This window comes from Bombina bombina, chromosome 7 (genome assembly GCF_027579735.1).
Source record: "Bombina bombina isolate aBomBom1 chromosome 7, aBomBom1.pri, whole genome shotgun sequence".
NCBI lineage: Eukaryota > Metazoa > Chordata > Amphibia > Anura > Bombinatoridae > Bombina > Bombina bombina.
Window position 1 is genome coordinate 620,975,158 of NC_069505.1, and position 19,668 is coordinate 620,994,825.

A 19,668-nucleotide genomic window follows, 5' to 3' on the forward strand; every position below is an offset into this window, starting at 1 on the left:
ATGGGTGTAAATAGGGTTCAGAGGCTGTAATATAATCTAGGGCTGAAGCGAATAGGTAGCTAAATACCCTTTCTATAGAGAAGCAGTAAAGGAGCATATAAGTAATTTCATATTTAAGGAGTGGACATACTACTGTATATTAAAAAGCGATAATTAAAACACAAATAGCTAGGGGGCATGCAAGTAGTGAATGGTTGATCCTCAAATAGTTATGTGCTCATTCCAAGCAAACAGATCAAACTCACATGAAATACAAAACACAATGGCTATAGGATTAAATACACATATGGTTAGTTCCTATTATGTTACACTGAGCCTGATATCCCTATATGAGCAGTAAATACTATTATGTCATCGCAAAACTGATTTGCAGATACTATACTTATTGTTCAAATGAAAATTCAGTAGAATTATATAAAGAATACAGGGCGCATGATATATCATAAGTTCCTACTATAGCACTGAACTTGACATCCCTATAAAAACGTTAGGAATGGTTATACTATCTCGTGACACGAAAATGTATAAAGGGGTAGCCTTAAAGGCTACAACTGCAGGGATAAATGGCTCAGCAGTGTTAAATCAGAACGTCTTAGAAGACACAGATTATTATGAATATATATATGGATGGTGGGAAGCATTAAACAGGACACAAGGTGTTGCTAGATATGAAACATTTGGTGTGCCATGGATATTTAAAACTTTGAAGGGTTCACCATAAGATCCTAGAGTGGTCTCGTATGAAATACTGGTATATAAATTGTTATAGAAAAGGAACCATAACCCCACTTTCACAGTAAAACAGTTGCCCACTACATAAAATAAAATCTTATTTAGGATGTCTGGTATACCATACTCTAAGCACTATATCGCTAAATAAGGGGTGTTTTGACTTTTAAACTTGGTGATATCAAACTACATTGTTCCAACATAAATATATCCAAGGTACATAATGAGTCACTGTTACAGAAGCATTAGTTATTTTGTTGTGAAGAGCTTATTTCCCAGCAGCAATGCCTGAACCAGCAAGCCAGCGCCTAAGAAGGGCTCCAAGAAAACCGTAACAAGTATCATTTCATAAAGAGTTAACTCTTTTTTTTTCAGCTTTTAGAAACTATTGCCTAAATACACGTTTGCTGGCCTCAGCTCTAAGTTTAGTGATAACAAATCCCATTGTCTAATCACCTCTGGAGCCAGACTGCTAATTGATAAGATGAACTTGTAAACTTGTTATCTTAAGTACTTTAATCCTATTGTGGCCTGTCAAAGGACAGTGCTCTCTATCTAAATGTGTGATGGGGGATTTTGTGCTTCCCCCCCTCTCCCCCTGGGAGTGCCCTGTGTGCATGTAACCTTAATAAAAAGCAGGCTGGGCATCCCAGTCCTGAGTTCTTGTTTGACCCTCAATCGCAGCGTTGACTCGTTTTTGTGGGCAGAAGGGTATCCTAGCTGTACTGCAGCTAAAGGAGATTATTCTATATTTGCGAGACTCATATAGCATACTATGGAAAGCAGCTTCTCCCCTCTTTAGCAATAGGGATCCAGGCTACTAAGCGGTCCATCTCTCAGCGAGACTAAGGGTAACCGTAACATTTGGCGGCAGCGGCGAGATTTTCCTGGATTTCCTAGGAGAGGTACAGAACGGATGGAGAGCGCTTACGAAAAATTGAAGCGTACAACCCTAAAGGATTTACTTGAAAGCAGAGGGGGGTACGCCAGCAACCGGCCGAGGAGAGAGCTGATCGCAGAATTGACCGAACTGGATCAGAGCTTCACAATGGCGGAAACACCGACCACGATTAGTGACGAAAAAAACAGGATTGTTCGTGAAAGGCTCTCATTATACGGGCCGAACCCCTCCATGGAATTGGTACAGCAGTTGATGGCGGAGGCGGACGAGGATATACGAGAGACTCGAGCCCACGAACTTAACCTAGCGAACGCACACCGCAATGCTGAAGCCCCGCAGGTAATCATCCCTGTCGAAAATGCTGGGAGGCCCAAGATACCCTATGCGGCATTTCGACTCTTCCTAGAGAGCGAGACAGGGATTGATGAATATTTGGCGGACTTCGAAAGGCAATGTGCCCTGCACCAGATTCCCAACAGAGAGTGGCCCACGATATTGTCTGGGAAACTATCCGGGCGAGCCCTGGAAGCCTTTCGTACTCTGGGTGCTGAGGAAGTGACACAGTATGAGCTAGTTAAGGAGACACTGTTGCGACGGTACGCTGTAACTCCGGACACGTATCGCCGACAGTTTCGGGGCACGGAAAAGAAGCCTAACGATACCCATATGGAATGGGCGCACCGAATGCGGAGAGCGGCAAATCACTGGCTGAGCGGAAGTAAAGCGGTGACTGGGGAGGAAATTTTACAATTGTTTCTCTTAGAACATTTTTATAATGGCATGGAACAGCAAGGGAAGGAATGGCTGCGAGACAGGCGGCCTTCTACCTTAGAAGAAGCAGCCAAATTGGCCGATGAACATTATGACTCCCGACTTCACGAACCCATGAACTACCGAGCTCCAGCACGGGTCGAACCCAGAGAGGTTTACCTTGCACCCCCTCGTGCTGAATTCCGAGCCCCGGTGCCCACAGGGCCCGTCCGACACTCAGGACCACCCAATAACAGCTCTGAGCGTCCCAGACCGACTTGCCACCGATGCAAGCAACCAGGGCATTTCATGGCTAGCTGCCCCCTTAATACGCACCAGACACCCAGGAATTACAATTACCTCTCTGGGTCCTATCGTCCGGCCCGGGCCCTCTGTGTTAACCAAGAGGCCCCTATGGAGGGATATGTGGGGCCGCTTCACGAGGCAGACCCTGTATATGCTGCCTCAGATAACCGCCAGCACCATCGGCACAGGGTATGGCTCGAGGGGCGATCTACCGAGGGATTGCGGGACACAGGGGCTACTATCACGCTGGTACAGAGTCATTTGGTGCCAGAGCACAAGCGATCCGGACAGACTGTGGCCGTTAGAGTGGCGGGGGGGGGATGTGTACAAAATTCCAACAGCTAAAGTGCATCTTGATTGGGGAGCGGGAAAGGGGGCTGTGAACATGGGCCTAATGGATAATTTACCTGCCGAAGTACTACTGGGCAACGATTTGGGCCCCATGACTTCTGCCTATGCTCCAGTATGCAACAACGAGGCGGACCCAGTGACTACACGGGCCCAAGCCCGGACGGAGCGAGAGCTCTCACCAGTGCGGGAGACACAGGTAAGACCTACCCCGACCTTGCCTGACAGGTTAGGCCCCATACCCTGGGACACCCCAGATGCTTTCGAGGCAGAGTCTAAGACTGACCCGACCTTACAAAAGTACCGGGAACGAGCAGAGACCGGATGGGGCGGGGCAGATAACGAAACATTCTTATGGGAAAAAGGGAAACTATACCGCTGGACAGAGAAAAGGGGACAGCGTAGGCGACAGCTGGTAGTGCCCCACAAATACCGTCAAGAAATCCTCAAAATAGGCCACGACATCCCCTTAGCAGGCCACCTAGCCGTTACCCGTACCCTACACCGCATTACTCACACGTTCTTTTGGCCAGGGGTGCACGCTGACGTTAGAACTTACTGTAACACCTGCGATGTGTGTCAACGAGTAGGAAGGCGAGGCGATCACCCTAAAGCCCAGCTAGTAAATATGCCCATTGTAGAGGAACCCTTCAGCCGGGTTGCTATTGACCTAGTGGGACCACTGGCTACCCCTAGTCCCTCCGGTAAGCGATACATTCTTACCGTAGTGGACTACGCTACCAGGTACCCAGAGGCTGTCGCCCTATCCAACATACAAGCGGATACGGTAGCGAATGCACTAGTACAGGTGTTCTCCCGGGTAGGATTTCCAAAAGAAATCCTATCCGACCGAGGCACCCAATTTACGGCTGAATTGACCCAACAACTCTGGCAGGTTTGCAAAATTAAGTCCCTCCTGAGCTCCCCATACCACCCCCAGACGAACGGGCTGTGTGAGAGGTTCAATGGGACCCTCAAGCAAATGCTCAAGACGTTCACTCAGGAATACCGAGACTGGGAACGCTTCCTGCCGCACCTCCTATTTGTTTATCGGGAGGTGCCCCAGGAAACGACAGGGTTCTCTCCCTTCGAGTTGCTCTACGGAAGAAAGGTACGGGGACCCCTAAACCTGATCCGGGAGCACTGGGAGGGAGAGATGGAGGCTGACGGTGTCCCCATTGTGCCATACGTGCTGGAACTCAGGGACCGAATGGAGCAATTAGCCAAATCCGTGCGGGCTAATCTCCAGTTGGCCCAGAGAAGACAGAAAGTATGGTACGATCGGGGGGCCCGAAAGAGAATCTTCACCATAGGACAAAAGGTGTTAGTACTTAAGCCGGTGAAGACAGACAAATTGCAGGCGTCCTGGCAGGGTCCCTACCAGATCATAGAGAAAAGGGGAGACACCACTTATGTGATAGCTAGCTGCCACGACAACAATCTTAGAAAGACATTCCATGTAAACATGCTCAAGGAATATTTTGAGCGACCAGAGAACGTGACGGCCGTATGTTGTTCCCCTCAGGAAGACCCCGACAGTTTACCCATTCCAGACCTATTAGAAAAGAGCCTCCCCACAGGTATAGTGGCGCAGGTTCAGATAGGGGACCGACTTAGCCCCACTGAAAGGGAGCAGCTCAACCAACTCCTCCAGTCCAAACACCTCACCTTCTCCCCGAAGCCAGGGTACACTACTTTAACCACCCACCAGGTAGATACTCCGGGACAAGCTCCCTTGCGCCAGGCTCCGTACCGAATCCCCGAAGCAGTTAGGACAGGAATGAAGAAGGAGATCGATGAGATGCTCCAGCTCAGGGTAATTGAGCCCTCCGATAGTCCCTGGGCCTCCCCAGTTGTCTTGGTGCCCAAGAAAGATGGGACCACCCGGTTCTGCGTAGACTATCGGAGGCTCAATGAAAATACCGTGACGGACGCTTACCCTATGCCCAGGGTAGACAAGCTACTCGATCGTATAGCCAGGGGAAATTACCTGACCACTATTGACCTCTGCAAAGGTTACTGGCAGATTCCCCTGGCCCCGGAGGCTATCCCCAAGTCGGCATTCGTCACCCCATTCGGCTTATATCAGTTTAGGGTAATGCCGTTTGGGATGAAGAATGCCCCAGCTACATTCCAGCGCTTGGTGGATAGGCTCCTGGATGGCTTCCAGAGTTTTGCTTGCGCCTACCTGGACGACATAGCGATCCACAGTGAGTCCTGGGAGGACCACTTAGCTCATGTGGGAATGGTTCTGGATCAGATCCGGGCTGCTGGCCTGACTCTGAAGCCAGAAAAATGCCACTTTGGGATGGCCGAGGTACAGTACCTGGGTCACCGGGTGGGGTGTGGAAAGCAGCGACCAGAGCCGGCCAAAATAGAAGCTGTCGCCAATTGGCCCACCCCCATCACTAAGACTCAGGTCCTAGCCTTCCTGGGCACGGCAGGGTACTATAGACGGTTCGTACCAGACTACAGCACACTTGCCAAACCCCTGACTGACTTGACCAAGAAGAACTTACCTCGACAGGTCCTGTGGTCTCCCCACTGTGAAACGGCTTTCCAGGCTCTCAAAAATGCTCTAATTAACGCTCCTGTCTTGGCGGCCCCAGCCCTTAACAAACGTTTTATCGTCCATACAGATGCTTCCATGTTCGGGCTGGGAGCCGTCCTCAGCCAAGTAGGCGAAGATGGAGGGGAGCATCCAGTTGCCTACATCAGCCGGAAGCTCCTGCCCCGCGAAGTCAGCTATGCAGCGGTCGAAAAGGAGTGTTTGGCTTTGGTGTGGGCATTAAAGAAATTGACTCCCTATTTATATGGTCAGGAGTTCACTCTGGTCACCGACCATAACCCGTTGGTGTGGCTGAACCGGGTCTCTGGAGATAACGGCAGGCTATTACGTTGGAGCTTATCGTTGCAACCCTTCAATTTCACCATTACTTACAGACCTGGGAAACAGAATGGCAACGCCGACGGGTTGTCCAGACAAACCGACCTCAGCCCCGCATAACCAGCGGTCTGGACAGCCTTAGTCTGCCCCGAAAAGGGGTCAGACCGTGTCTGCCAGAGTGTTCCACAGAAAGGGAGCACTGTTACAGAAGCATTAGTTATTTTGTTGTGAAGAGCTTATTTCCCAGCAGCAATGCCTGAACCAGCAAGCCAGCGCCTAAGAAGGGCTCCAAGAAAACCGTAACAAGTATCATTTCATAAAGAGTTAACTCTTTTTTTTCAGCTTTTAGAAACTATTGCCTAAATACACGTTTGCTGGCCTCAGCTCTAAGTTTAGTGATAACAAATCCCATTGTCTAATCACCTCTGGAGCCAGACTGCTAATTGATAAGATGAACTTGTAAACTTGTTATCTTAAGTACTGTAATCCTATTGTGGCCTGTCAAAGGACAGTGCTCTCTATCTAAATGTGTGATGGGGGATTTTGTGCTTCCCCCCCTCTCCCCCTGGGAGTGCCCTGTGTGCATGTAACCTTAATAAAAAGCAGGCTGGGCATCCCAGTCCTGAGTTCTTGTTTGACCCTCAATCGCAGCGTTGACTCGTTTTTGTGGGCAGAAGGGTATCCTAGCTGTACTGCAGCTAAGGGAGATTATTCTATATTTGCGAGACTCATATAGCATACTATGGAAAGCAGCTTCTCCCCTCTTTAGCAATAGGGATCCAGGCTACTAAGCGGTCCATCTCTCAGCGAGACTAAGGGTAACCGTAACAGTCACCATTATTTGTAGTATTATAACCAATGCGATCCTCCAAGAACCCAGCTAGATCGCAGCAAGGCCACCCAGAAACGGGTATCTAGTAAAGAAAGTATTCATGTAGTCTGTGTTGGGATAAAAGCTGATCGGCTTGTTCCAGCCTCAGTTGCTGCCAAGAAGGGAGCGGCCCGGATCAGACCGCCAGGATCCCACTGCGGTTGTAGCGATACCACATAAACAAGGATGCCAGGTAATTTAGAGCAGTGTGTTTCCTCCGGTCGTCTGCAGAAACTGTTCCCAATAGTTACTCGCTGTTCTAAAGTCCTCTGCCGCGATATAGTGGGTAGTTGACTCGCCGTTGTAATAGATACACAAACATCTGGCTGGGTACTGCAAAATGTCACGCTAACATCTAGCTGCACAGCTCTGTCAGCCACTCCAGTGGGCACCGCTATAGTGCTCCTCAAGTTCCTCATCGATGCAATAGGAGTGGGTAATTTGCTCCAGGGTTCCAGATTACCCTTAAGAGAGTCCCCGTTCTCCCGCTCTTGCGGTGCAGGCTCCCCTCGTTTGACAGCATGGGGCAAGTGGTTATCCCCGGGATGCAAAGTTTTGTAGAGAATAGACTTGAATGTGGCATGATGTTCCGTTAGCAAACGGTTCAGCTCTTTCAAGATATCAGTAGCACAATCCATTATCTTCAATATAGCTCTGTAATCAGGCAGATTAGAGATGGGATGTTTTGAATTCAGCACTTCGTGCTGCCTAACGACAAGGTCTAAATGGACCTCGCCGGGGGGTGGATAAAAGGCCTCAGCCTTAGAATGTGCTCCGGGTGCTCATTATCACGATCATCTGAGATTTGGTAGGCTCATCTAAAGCAGGATCTGTAACGCTTCAAAAATCGAGCTATGTAGCATTTAAATGGGGCATCTGAAATGTTATTTTGAGCAAAACTGATGAATAGGCTAGAGCAGAGTGGTAAAGTGCGACCTATCATGGCCGCCTCCCGGAAGTTCCCCAGACAATGAGTTTTGACATAAATTATTATTACTCCAGAATTTATTTTGAAATCTTCACTTGTTCTGATATTAGGATCAGAGACTTAACAATGTCCTAACTTAAACCCTACACTGATGATAATCATCCCCTAGAAAGTTTAGCTTTTACAACATCGTAACTGTGAGTAGCCGCAATGCAGAGGAAGAACCGCTCAGAATTCTGGCGTTAATGTTAAGTCAATGGGGCCCATTTAACAAGCTCCGTAAGGAGCTTGTGGGCCCGTGCTTCTGGCGAGTTTTCAGACTCGCCAGAAACAGCAGTTATGAAGCAGCGGTCACAAAGACCGCTGCTCCATAACCCTGTCCGTCTGCTCTAAACAGGCGGACAGGAATCGCCAGAATTCAACCCGATCGAGTACGATCGGGTTGATTGACACCCTCCTGCTGGTGGCCCATTGGCCGCGAGTCTGCAGGGGGCGCCGTTGCAGCAGCAGCTCTTGTGAGCTGCTGGTGCAATGCTGAATACGTAGAGCGTATTGCTCTCCGCATTCAGCGAGGTCTTGCGGACCTGATCCACACTGTCAGATCAGGTCCGACAGACATTTAGTAAATAGGGGCCTCTTTATGTGAACCCGAAAGTGTTATTTCCTTATGATAAAGAGGTTATGTTCCATCTAACAGCAACAAACAATATTCTTCTCTAATAAGGTTCTTTTTTTTTTTTTAAAGCACTGCATAACATTTCTAATTTGTCTTTCTTGATTTGGAGAGAACATCCAATTTTAAACAACTTTCCAATTTACTTCCATTATCAAATTTGTTTCATTGTCTTGGTATCATTTGTTGAAGGAGCAGTAATGCACTACTGGGAGCCAACTGAGCACATAAGGTGAGCCAATGACAAGTGGCATATATATATATATATATATGCAGTAACCAATGAGCAGCTAGCACCTAGTAGTGCATTTCTGCTTCTGAGCTTACCTAGGTATGTTCTTCAACAAAGTATAGTAAGAGAACGAAACAAATCAGCAAAATAAGCACATTGTAAAGTAGTTTAAGATGTCATGTTCTATCGGAATCATGTGACTTTACTGTCCCTTTAAGTATCCTTGCCTTCCCTTTCACTGCTCGGTAACTATAGATATGATATCATATGTATACTATGTAAAGCAAGTAAATGTCTAGCACCAGGAACTACAAACTTGTGCAACGCTTGGACAACCATGAGCGCTATATTATTAGATCTTACGTAAAGCAAGTAAATGTCTAGCACCAGGAACTACAAACTTGTGCAACGCTCGGACAACCATGAGCACTATATCATTAGATCTCACATAAAGCAAGTAAATGTCTAGCACCAGGAACTACAAACTTGTGCAACGCTCGGACAACCATGAGCGCTATATCATTAGATCTCACATAAAGCAAGTAAATGTCTAGCACCAGGAACTACAAACTTGTGCAACGCTCGGACAACCATGAGCGCTATATCATTAGATCTCACATAAACCAAGTAAATGTCTAGCACCAGGAACTACAAACTTGTGCAACGCTCGGACAACCATGAGCGCTATATCATTAGATCTTACATAAAGCAAGTAAATGTCTAGCACCAGGAACTACAAACTTGTGCAACGCTCGGACAACCATGAGTGCTATATCATTAGATCTCACATAAAGCAAGTAAATGTCTAGCACCAGGAACTACAAACTTGTGCAACGCTCGGACAACCATGAGCGCTATATCATTAGATCTCACGTAAAGCAAGTAAATGTCTAGCACCAGGAACTACAAACTTGTGCAACACTCGGACAACCATGAGCGCTATATCATTAGATCTCACGTAAAGCAAGTAAACGTCTAGCACCAGGAACTACAAACTTGTGGAATGCTCGGACAACCATGAGCGCTATATCATTAGATCTCAGGTAAAGCAAGTAAATGTCTAGCACCAGGAACTACAAACTTGTGCAACGCTCGAACAACCATGAGCACTATATCATTAGATCTCACGCAAAGGATTTCCCAGTACAATCATTTATCAATCTCTGGTTTGTCCTCACTCTGAAGAAGGAATCTCTTAACAGAAGAAAAAACTCCTAATGCTTCTGTCGTTATAATACTCAGCGCTACTGAATTCTGTTATGCAAACAAATGATAGTGATGATATTATTAATAAGGGTTTTGTTTATTTTATTACTCTTCTATCACTTGTTAAAGTTATAGTGACGTCTAACTCCCCCCTTTGTAAAAACAGATCCGGAATATTAGTGATAATTTGTTTAATTCATCAGTTGTAATAAAGATGTGCTATAAATTAATGTGTTATATAGATATGAAATTCAAATACCCATGACCCCTCACCTACTTGAAAAGTCAGTTTTTCCTGTGAGCTAAAAGTTTGAATTATTGTCCAATCAGAGCTCTCCCCATATGGCACTTTTGTAGAACAATTCAAACCGCTAGCTCACAGAAAAATTTAATTGTATTTGAATTTCATATCTATATAAAAAGTAAGTGATATTGCATCTTAGTTACAACAATATCACTAACAGTCCCGATCTGATTTTATAAAGAGGAGAGTTTACCATAACATTAACATTGTATTGTTCATTGTATTGTAACCGCAACAAGCCTTGTTGTCAACTGATCATTTATATATATTCAAGATATAAAAATATTGTTTAAAATGTACTAAAGACTGAAAGTAACATTTGTAATTCTCACCTAATAATAACAGGTGATAAAAAACAGGCGCCTGTGTCAATAAGTGAGGATAACGCGGAGAAGAGAGAGGAACGACGGGTTCAGCAGGAGGAAATACTATCAGATCACAATACAGGTGCGTTACGTTGACAACATTCTCCAGTTTGACTTATGGAATAACTATGTAACTCGTCCCATATTAATCAGTGCAAATAGAGGAGGTTGGAAACCTACAGACCCGAGTGTGAACCAGCCGAGAGACCTTAAATAGGGGGCAGCTCCAATTGAAAGAATATTGTTTGTTTTATTTTCATTTATATTTCTCCAACATAGGTGTGTCCGGTCCACGGCGTCATCCTTACTTGTGGGATATTCTCTTCCCCAACAGGAAATGGCAAAGAGCCCAGCAAAGCTGGTCACATGATCCCTCCTAGGCTCCGCCTACCCCAGTCATTCTCTTTGCCGTTGTACAGGCAACATCTCCACGGAGATGGCTTAGAGTTTTTTAGTGTTTAACTGTAGTTTTTATTATTCAATCAAGAGTTTGTTATTTTAAAATAGTGCTGGTATGTACTATTTACTCTGAAACAGAAAAGAGATGAAGATTTCTGTTTGTATGAGGAAAATGATTTTAGCAACCGTTACTAAAATCCATGGCTGTTCCACACAGGACTGTTGAGAGGAATTAACTTCAGTTGGGGGAACAGTGAGCAGTCTTTTGCTGCTTGAGGTATGACACATTCTAACAAGACGATGTAATGCTGGAAGCTGTCATTTTCCCTATGGGATCCGGTAAGCCATTTTTATTCACACAGTAAATAAGGGCTTCACAAGGGCTTATTAAGACTGTAGAAACAAAGAGTGATGTGAGCTGGAGATAGGATAATCTCAGATAAGCCAACTTCCTGATTGCATCTATCACCACATATGCAATCGATTTAGGTTTCACAAAAAATACTGATTGGAAGTGGCGCCAATTAAGGCTGTCTGATTGATTAGTAAACACTATGTGTATCTGAATGTGGATAATTATAATAAAGCAAATTACTACAATCGTTAGTTTAAAGCAAAGTCCACATTGATTTATTAATTAGTTAAAAAAATATACAATAGTATTTCTCAAGTACAATCTATTTGAAGGGTTCAATTCATTTAGAGGATTAAATTCCTATTTCAAACAATACATTCAATAATAGATCTAAAAATGCAATCAATCTTTTTCTAAAAACACCGGTGTTCACTTCTAAAACCTAAATGGTTAATAACACTAGATGGTTAATATCACTCAACTGTTAATTATAAAAACAAGCCTTTGGTCATATATTGCATGGATTGGACATTCAATTACCATAACATCATCATAACATCATCATAACATCAATATAAGTGTAAAAGATCTCGTAGTTTTAAGCATAAACCACAGGGGAAAAAAGTGGAATTTTCCTACATAAGGCTAATGTCTCTTAGTACTTAAATTACTGTCACACTTGCTTAAGCAGACTATGGTGTCATACACTGGTAAATGCAGTCTGTTGCATTCGGCTCTTTAATCTATCAGCCAAATCCTAGTGTTCAGGCATAAAGTTCGTTCATAGATGTGTTGGAATTGTCTTATATGAGCCACTAGACAGCTGTTTCCTGGGCTCTTTTCAGGCTGCTACTACAGCTGGTTCTCTCCCCAATCTTACTGTCCGGAGTTCCGGTGTGGGAGGAGGCAGGTATAAACACTCGCCTGTGTTTCAGCGTTACTTTAAATCACAATGTGTCTCCTAAGTGTGCACACTTACAGTTTTCTTTCTCCTTCATTCACTCTTCACTCCTACCGTCTACTCAGTGCTGTTTTGTGGTTATTCCCCCTGAGCTGGTTTAGACGGTCCTGGGAGCCAAATAAATCTTTTCAAACAGGTTGTGGTGTGGTTTTCTACGCGTTTCAGCTCTCCAGGGAGCCTTTGTCAAGATAACCCCCACCAGCTGTGATGCCTTTTTATACGATTGCTCCTTGTTTAACCCTTTCTTAGGTTTTTTCAAACTATTCCAAACCAAAAAAGTTTGGAATAGTTTGAAAAAACCTAAGAAAGGGTTAAACAAGGAGCAATCGTATAAAAAGGCATCACAGCTGGTGGGGGTTATCTTGACAAAGGCTCCCTGGAGAGCTGAAACGCGTAGAAAACCACACCACAACCTGTTTGAAAAGATTTATTTGGCTCCCAGGACCGTCTAAACCAGCTCAGGGGGAATAACCACAAAACAGCACTGAGTAGACGGTAGGAGTGAAGAGTGAATGAAGGAGAAAGAAAACTGTAAGTGTGCACACTTAGGAGACACATTGTGATTTAAAGTAACGCTGAAACACAGGCGAGTGTTTATACCTGCCTCCTCCCACACCGGAACTCCGGACAGTAAGATTGGGGAGAGAACCAGCTGTAGTAGCAGCCTGAAAAGAGCCCAGGAAACAGCTGTCTAGTGGCTCATATAAGACAATTCCAACACATCTATGAACGAACTTTATGCCTGAACACTAGGATTTGGCTGATAGATTAAAGAGCCGAATGCAACAGACTGCATTTACCAGTGTATGACACCATAGTCTGCTTAAGCAAGTGTGACAGTAATTTAAGTACTAAGAGACATTAGCCTTATGTAGGAAAATTCCACTTTTTTTCCCTGTGGTTTATGCTTAAAACTACGAGATCTTTTACACTTATATTGATGTTATGATGATGTTATGATGATGTTATGGTAATTGAATGTCCAATCCATGCAATATATGACCAAAGGCTTGTTTTTATAATTAACAGTTGAGTGATATTAACCATCTAGTGTTATTAACCATTTAGGTTTTAGAAGTGAACACCGGTGTTTTTAGAAAAAGATTGATTGCATTTTTAGATCTATTATTGAATGTATTGTTTGAAATAGGAATTTAATCCTCTAAATGAATTGAACCCTTCAAATAGATTGTACTTGAGAAATACTATTGTATATTTTTTTAACTAATTAATAAATCAATGTGGACTTTGCTTTAAACTAACGATTGTAGTAATTTGCTTTATTATAATTATCCACATTCAGATACACATAGTGTTTACTAATCAATCAGACAGCCTTATTAAGACTGTAGACTTTTTCTGGGCTAAATCGATCATATTTACACATATTTAGCCTTGAGGAATCATTTAATCTGGGTATTTTTTGTAAAATAATATCGGCAGGCACTGTTTTAGACACTTTATTCTATTGGGGCTTTCCCTAATCATAGTCAGAGCCTCATTTTCGCGCCGGTATGGCGCACTTGTTTTTGAGAACAGCATGACATGCAGCTGCATGTGTGTGGAGCTCTGATACATAGAAAAGTCTTTCTGAAGGCATTATTTGGTATCGTATTCCCCTTTGGGCTTGGTTGGGTCTCAGCAAAGCAGATTCCAGGGACTGTAAAGGGGTTAAATATAAAAACGGCTCCGGTTCCGTTATTTTAAGGGTTAAAGCTTCCAAATTTGGTGTGCAATACTTTTAAGGCTTTAAGACACTGTGGTGAAATTTTGGTGAATTTTGAACAATTCCTTCATACTTTTTCGCAATTGCAGTAATAAAGTGTGTTCAGTTTAACATTTAAAGTGACAGTAACGGTTTTATTTTAAAACGTTTTTTGTGCTTTGTTATCAAGATTATGCCTGTTTAACATGTCTGAACTACCAGATAGATTGTGTTCTGACTGTGGGGAAGCCAAGGTTCCTTCTCATTTAAATAGATTTATGTCATAATAAATTTAGTAAAAATGATGCCCAAGATGATTCCTCAAGTGAGGGGAGTAAGCATGGTACTGCATCATCCCCTCCTTCGTCTACACCAGTTTTGCCCATACAGGAGGCCCCTAGTACATCTAGCGCGCCAATACTCCTTACTATGCAACAATTAACGGCTGTAATGGATAATTCTATCAAAAACATTTTAGCCAATATGCCCACTTATCAGCGAAAGTGCGACTGCTCTGTTTTAGAAAATACTGAAGAGCATGAGGCCGCTGATGATATTGTTTCTGAAGGGCCCCTACACCAGTCTGAGGGGGCCAGGGAGGTTTTGTCTGAGGGAGAAATTTCAGATTCAGGAAAAATTTCTCAACAAGCTGAACCTGATGTGATTACTTTTAAATTTAAGTTGGAACATCTCCGCGCTCTGCTTAAGGAGGTGTTATCCAATTTGGATGATTGTGATTATCTGGTCATTCCAGAAACACTATGTAAAATGGACAAGTTCCTAGAGGCCCCGGGGCCCCCCGAAGCTTTTCCTATACTCAAGCGGGTGGCGTACATTGTTAATAAAGAATGGGACAGGCCCGGTGTACCTTTCGTACCTCCCCCCATGTTTAAAAAATTGTTTCCTATAGTCGACCCCAGAAAGGACTTATGGCAGACAGTCCCCAAGGTCGAGGGGGCGGTTTCTACTCTAAACAAGCGCACCACTATACCCATAGAAGATAGTTGTGCTTTCCAAGATCCTATGGATAAAAAATTAGAAGGTTTGCTAAAAAAGCAGCAAGGTTACCTTCTACAACCAATTGCATGCATTGTCCCTGTCACTACAGCCGCGTGTTTCTGGTGCGATGAGCTAGAAAAGGCGATTATTAGTAATTCTTCTTCTTATGAGGAGATTATGGACAGAATTCGTGCTCTTAAATTGGCTAATTCTTTCACCCTAGACGCCACCTTGCAATTGGCTAGGTTAGCGGCGAAAAATTCTGGGTTTGCTATTGTGGCGCGCAGAGCGCTTTGGTTAAAATCTTGGTCAGCGGATGCGTCTTCCAAGAACAAATTGTTTGACATTCCTTTCAAGGGGAAAACACTGTTTGGCCCTGACTTGAAAGAGTTATCTCTGATATCACTGGGGGCAAGGGCCACGCCCTTCCTCAGAATAGGTCTTTCAAGGCCAAAAATAAACCTAATTTTCGTCCCTTTCGCAGAAACGGACCAGCCCCAAGTGCTACGTCCTCTAAGCAGGAGGGTAATACTTCTCAAGCCAATCCAGCCTGGAGACCAAGGCAAGGCTGGAACAAAGGAAAGCAGGCCAAGAAACCTGCCACTGCTCCCAAGACAGCATGAGATGCGGGCCCCCGATCCGGGACCGGATTGGTGGGGGGCAGACTCTCTCTCTTCACTCAGGCTTGGGCAAGAGATGTTCTGGATCCTTGGGCGCTAGAAATAGTCTTCCAAGGTTATCTTCTGGAAGTGATTCATCCTGTTCCATTAAAAGAACGAGGGATGGGGTTCTACTCCAATCTGTTCGTAGTTCCCAAAAAAGAGGGAACGTTCAGACCAATCTTAGATCTCAAAGATCCTAAACAAGTTTCTCAAGGTTCCATCGTCCAAAATGGAAACCATTCGAACAATCCTTCCATCCAGAAAGGTCAATTCTTGACCACGGTGGATTTAAAGGATGCGCATCTACATATTCCTGTCCACAAGGAACATCATCGGTTCCTAAGGTTCGCATTCCTGGACAAGCATTACCAGTTCGTGGCGCTTCCTTTCGGATTAGCCACTGTTCCAAGGATTTTCACAAAGGTACTAGGGTCCCTTCTGGCGGTGCTAAGACCAAGGGGCATTGCTGTAGTACCTTACTTGGACGACATTCTGATTCAAGCGTCGTCCCTTCCTCAAGCAAAGGCTCACACGGACATAGTCCTGGCCTTTCTCAGATCTCACGGATGGTAAGTGAACGTGGAAAAGAGTTCTCTATCTCCGTCGACAAGAGTTCCCTTCTTGGGAACAATAATAGACTCCTTAGAAATGAGGATTTTTCTGACAGAGACCAGAAAAACAAAACTTCTAAACTCTTGTCGGATACTTCCTTCCGTTCCTCTTCCTTCCATAGCACAGTGCATGGAAGTGATAGGTTTGATGGTAGCGGCAATGGACATAGTTCCTTTTGCGCGCATTCATCTAAGACCATTTCAATTGTGTATGCTCAGTCAGTAGAATGGGGACTATACAGACTTGTCTCCGAAGATACAAGTAAATCAGAGGACCAGAGACTCACTCCGTTGGTGGCTGTCCCTGGACAACCTGTCGCTAGGGGTGACCTCCCGCAGACCAGAGTGGGTCATTGTCACGACCGACGCCAGTCTGATGGGCTGGGGCGCGGTCTGGGGATCCCTGAAAGCTCAGGGTCTTTGGTCTCGGGAAGAATCTCTTCTACCGATAAATATTCTGGAACTGAGAGCGATATTCAATGCTCTCAAGGCTTGGCCTCAGCTAGCGAGGGCCAAGTTCATACGGTTTCAATCAGACAACATGACGACTGTTGCGTACATCAACCATCAGGGGGGAACAAGGAGTTCCCTGGCGATGGAAGAAGTGACCAAAATCATTCAATGGGCGGAGACTCGCTCCTGCCACCTGTCTGCAATCCACATCCCAGGAGTGGAAACTTGGGAAGCGGATTTTCTGATTCGTCAGACATTGCATCCAGGGGTGTGGGAACTCCATCCGGAAATCTTTGCCCAAATCACTCAACTGTGGGGCATTCCAGACATGGATCTGATGGCCTCTCGTCAGAACTTCAAGGTTCCATGCTACGGGTCCAGATCCAGGGATCCCAAGGCGACTCTAGTAGATGCACTAGTAGCACCTTGGACCTTCAACCTAGCTTATGTATTCCCGCCGTTTCCTCTCATCCCCAGGCTGGTAGCCAGGATCAATCAGGAGAGGGCGTAGGTGATCTTGATAGCTCCTGCGTAACCACGCAGGACTTGGTAGGCAGATCTGGTGAATATGTCATCGGCTTCACCATGGAAGCTACCTTTGAGACGAGACCTTCTTGTTCAAGGTCCGTTCGAACATCCAAATCTGGTCCTACTCCAGCTGACTGCTTGGAGATTGAACGCTTGATCTTATCAAAGCGAGGGTTCTCAGATTCTGTTATTGATACTCTTGTTCAGGCCAGAAAGCCTGTAACTAGAAAAATTTACCACAAAATATGGAAAAAATATATCTGTTGGTGTGAATCTAAAGGATTCCCTTGGGACAAGGTAAAGATTCCTAGGATTCTATCCTTTCTTCAAGAAGGATTGGAGAAAGGATTATCTGCAAGTTCCTTGAAGGGACAGATTTCTGCCTTGTCTGTGTTACTTCACAAAGAGCTGGCAGCTGTGCCAGATGTTCAAGCCTTTGTTCAGGCTCTGGTTAGAATCAAGCCTGTTTACAAACCTTTGACTCCTCCTTGGAGTCTCAACTTAGTTCTTTCAGTTCTTCAGGGGGTTCCGTTTGAACCCTTACATTCCGTTGATATTAAGTTATTATCTTGGAAAGTTTTGTTTTTGGCTGCAATTTCTTCCGCTAGAAGAGTTTCAGAATTATCTGCTCTGCAGTGTTCTCCTCCTTATCTGGTGTTCCATGCAGATAAGGTGGTTTTACGTACTAAACCTGGTTTTCTTCCAAAAGTTGTTTCTAACAAAAACATTAACCAGGAGATAGTCGTGCCTTCTTTGGGTCCGAAACCAGTTTCGTAGAAGGAACGTTTGTTGCACAATTTGGATGTTGTTCGCGCTCTAAAATTCTATTTAGATGCTACAAAGGATTTTAGACAAACATCTTCCTTGTTTGTTGTTTATTCTGGTAACAGGAGAGGTCAAAAAGCAACTTCTACCTCTCTCTCTTTTTGGATTAAAAGCATCATCAGATTGGCTTACGAGACTGCCGGACGGCAGCCTCCTGAAAGAATCACAGCTCTTTCCACTAGGGCTGTGGCTTCCACATGGGCCTTCAAGAACGAGGCTTCTGTTGATCAGATATGTAGGGCAGCGACTTGGTCTTCACTGCACACTTTTACCAAATTTTACAAGTTTGATACTTTTGCTTCTCTTGTGAGGCTATTTTTTGGGGGAAAGGTTTTGCAAGCCGTGGTGCCTTCCATTTAGGTGACCTGATTTGCTCCCTCCCTTCATCCGTGTCCTAAAGCTTTGGTATTGGTTCCCACAAGTAAGGATGACGCCGTGGACCGGACACACCTATGTTGGAGAAAACAGAATTTATGTTTACCTGATAAATTACTTTCTCCAACGGTGTGTCCGGCCCACGGCCCGCCCTGGTTTTTTAATCAGGTCTGATAATTTATTTTCTTTAACTACAGTCACCACGGTATCATATGGTTTCTCCTATGCAAATATTCCTCCTTAACGTCGGTCGAATGACTGGGGTAGGCGGAGCCTAGGAGGGATCATGTGACCAGCTTTGCTGGGCTCTTTGCCATTTCCTGTTGGGGAAGAGAATATCCCACAAGTAAGGATGACGCCGTGGACCGGACACACCGTTGGAGAAAGTAATTTATCAGGTAAACATAAATTCTGTTTTTTTTATTGGATAATTCTAGACAACTGTAAGGTCATCAAATCTATGACTTACGTTAACAGTTTAAAGGGACGTTACTAATTCAGATAGAACATACAATTTTAAACAACATTCCATCTAATTTGCTTCATTCTTTAGGTATCCTTTGTTGAAGAAATAGTAATGCACATGGGTGGGGACTTCCGGTTGGGTGGATTCAGCAACGGGTCAGACAATCACGTGAGGCATTTATGTGAAGCCACCAATCAGCAGCTACTGAGGCTATTAAAATATGCTTTTCAACAATGAAGCAAAATAGATACTAGGAGTAAATTAGAAAGTTGCTTAAAATTGCTGCTCTGTCTGAATCGTGAAAGAAAACAAATGTGGGTTTCATGTCCATGTAACAACTTTCTAATTTACTTATATTATCTAATTTGTTTCTGGTGTGATCTGCTGAGAAGCATACGCAGGTAGGCTCAGGAGCAGCAGTGCACTACTGGGAGCTAGCTGCTAATCGTTGGCTGCACATTATGCCTCTTGTCATTGGCTCATCTGCGCTCAGCTAGCTCCCAGTAGTGCATTGCTGCTCCTTCAACAAAGGATACCAAGGGAATGATGTAAATTTCATAATAAAAGTAAATTAGAAAGTTGTTTAAAATTGCTGCTCTGTCTGAATCATGGTTAAAACATTTTGGGTTTCATGTCCCTTTAAAGGGACAATAAAGTCAAAATGAAACTTTCAGGAATCAGAGCAGCAATTAAAACAACTTTCCAATTTACTTCCATTAATAACATGTGCACAGTATTTTTATATTTACACTTTTTGTGTACCAGCTCCTACTGAGCATGTACAATAATTCATAGAATATACATATGTGCACTTGTGATTGGCTGATGG

At 44.3% G+C, this 19,668-nt stretch overlaps 1 protein-coding gene across 2 annotated transcripts in view; it reads left to right on the top strand.

The window, feature by feature from the left end:
- The window catches only part of LOC128635627 (oocyte zinc finger protein XlCOF7.1), an 84,439-nt gene that overhangs the window by 50,442 nt on the left and 14,329 nt on the right, over positions 1 to 19,668 (top strand). For both annotated transcript variants that reach the window (XM_053688705.1, XM_053688704.1), the window contains one exon: positions 10,481 to 10,582. In XM_053688705.1, the coding sequence (XP_053544680.1) occupies positions 10,481 to 10,582 (102 nt within the window). The remainder of the gene's footprint in view (positions 1 to 10,480; positions 10,583 to 19,668) is intronic.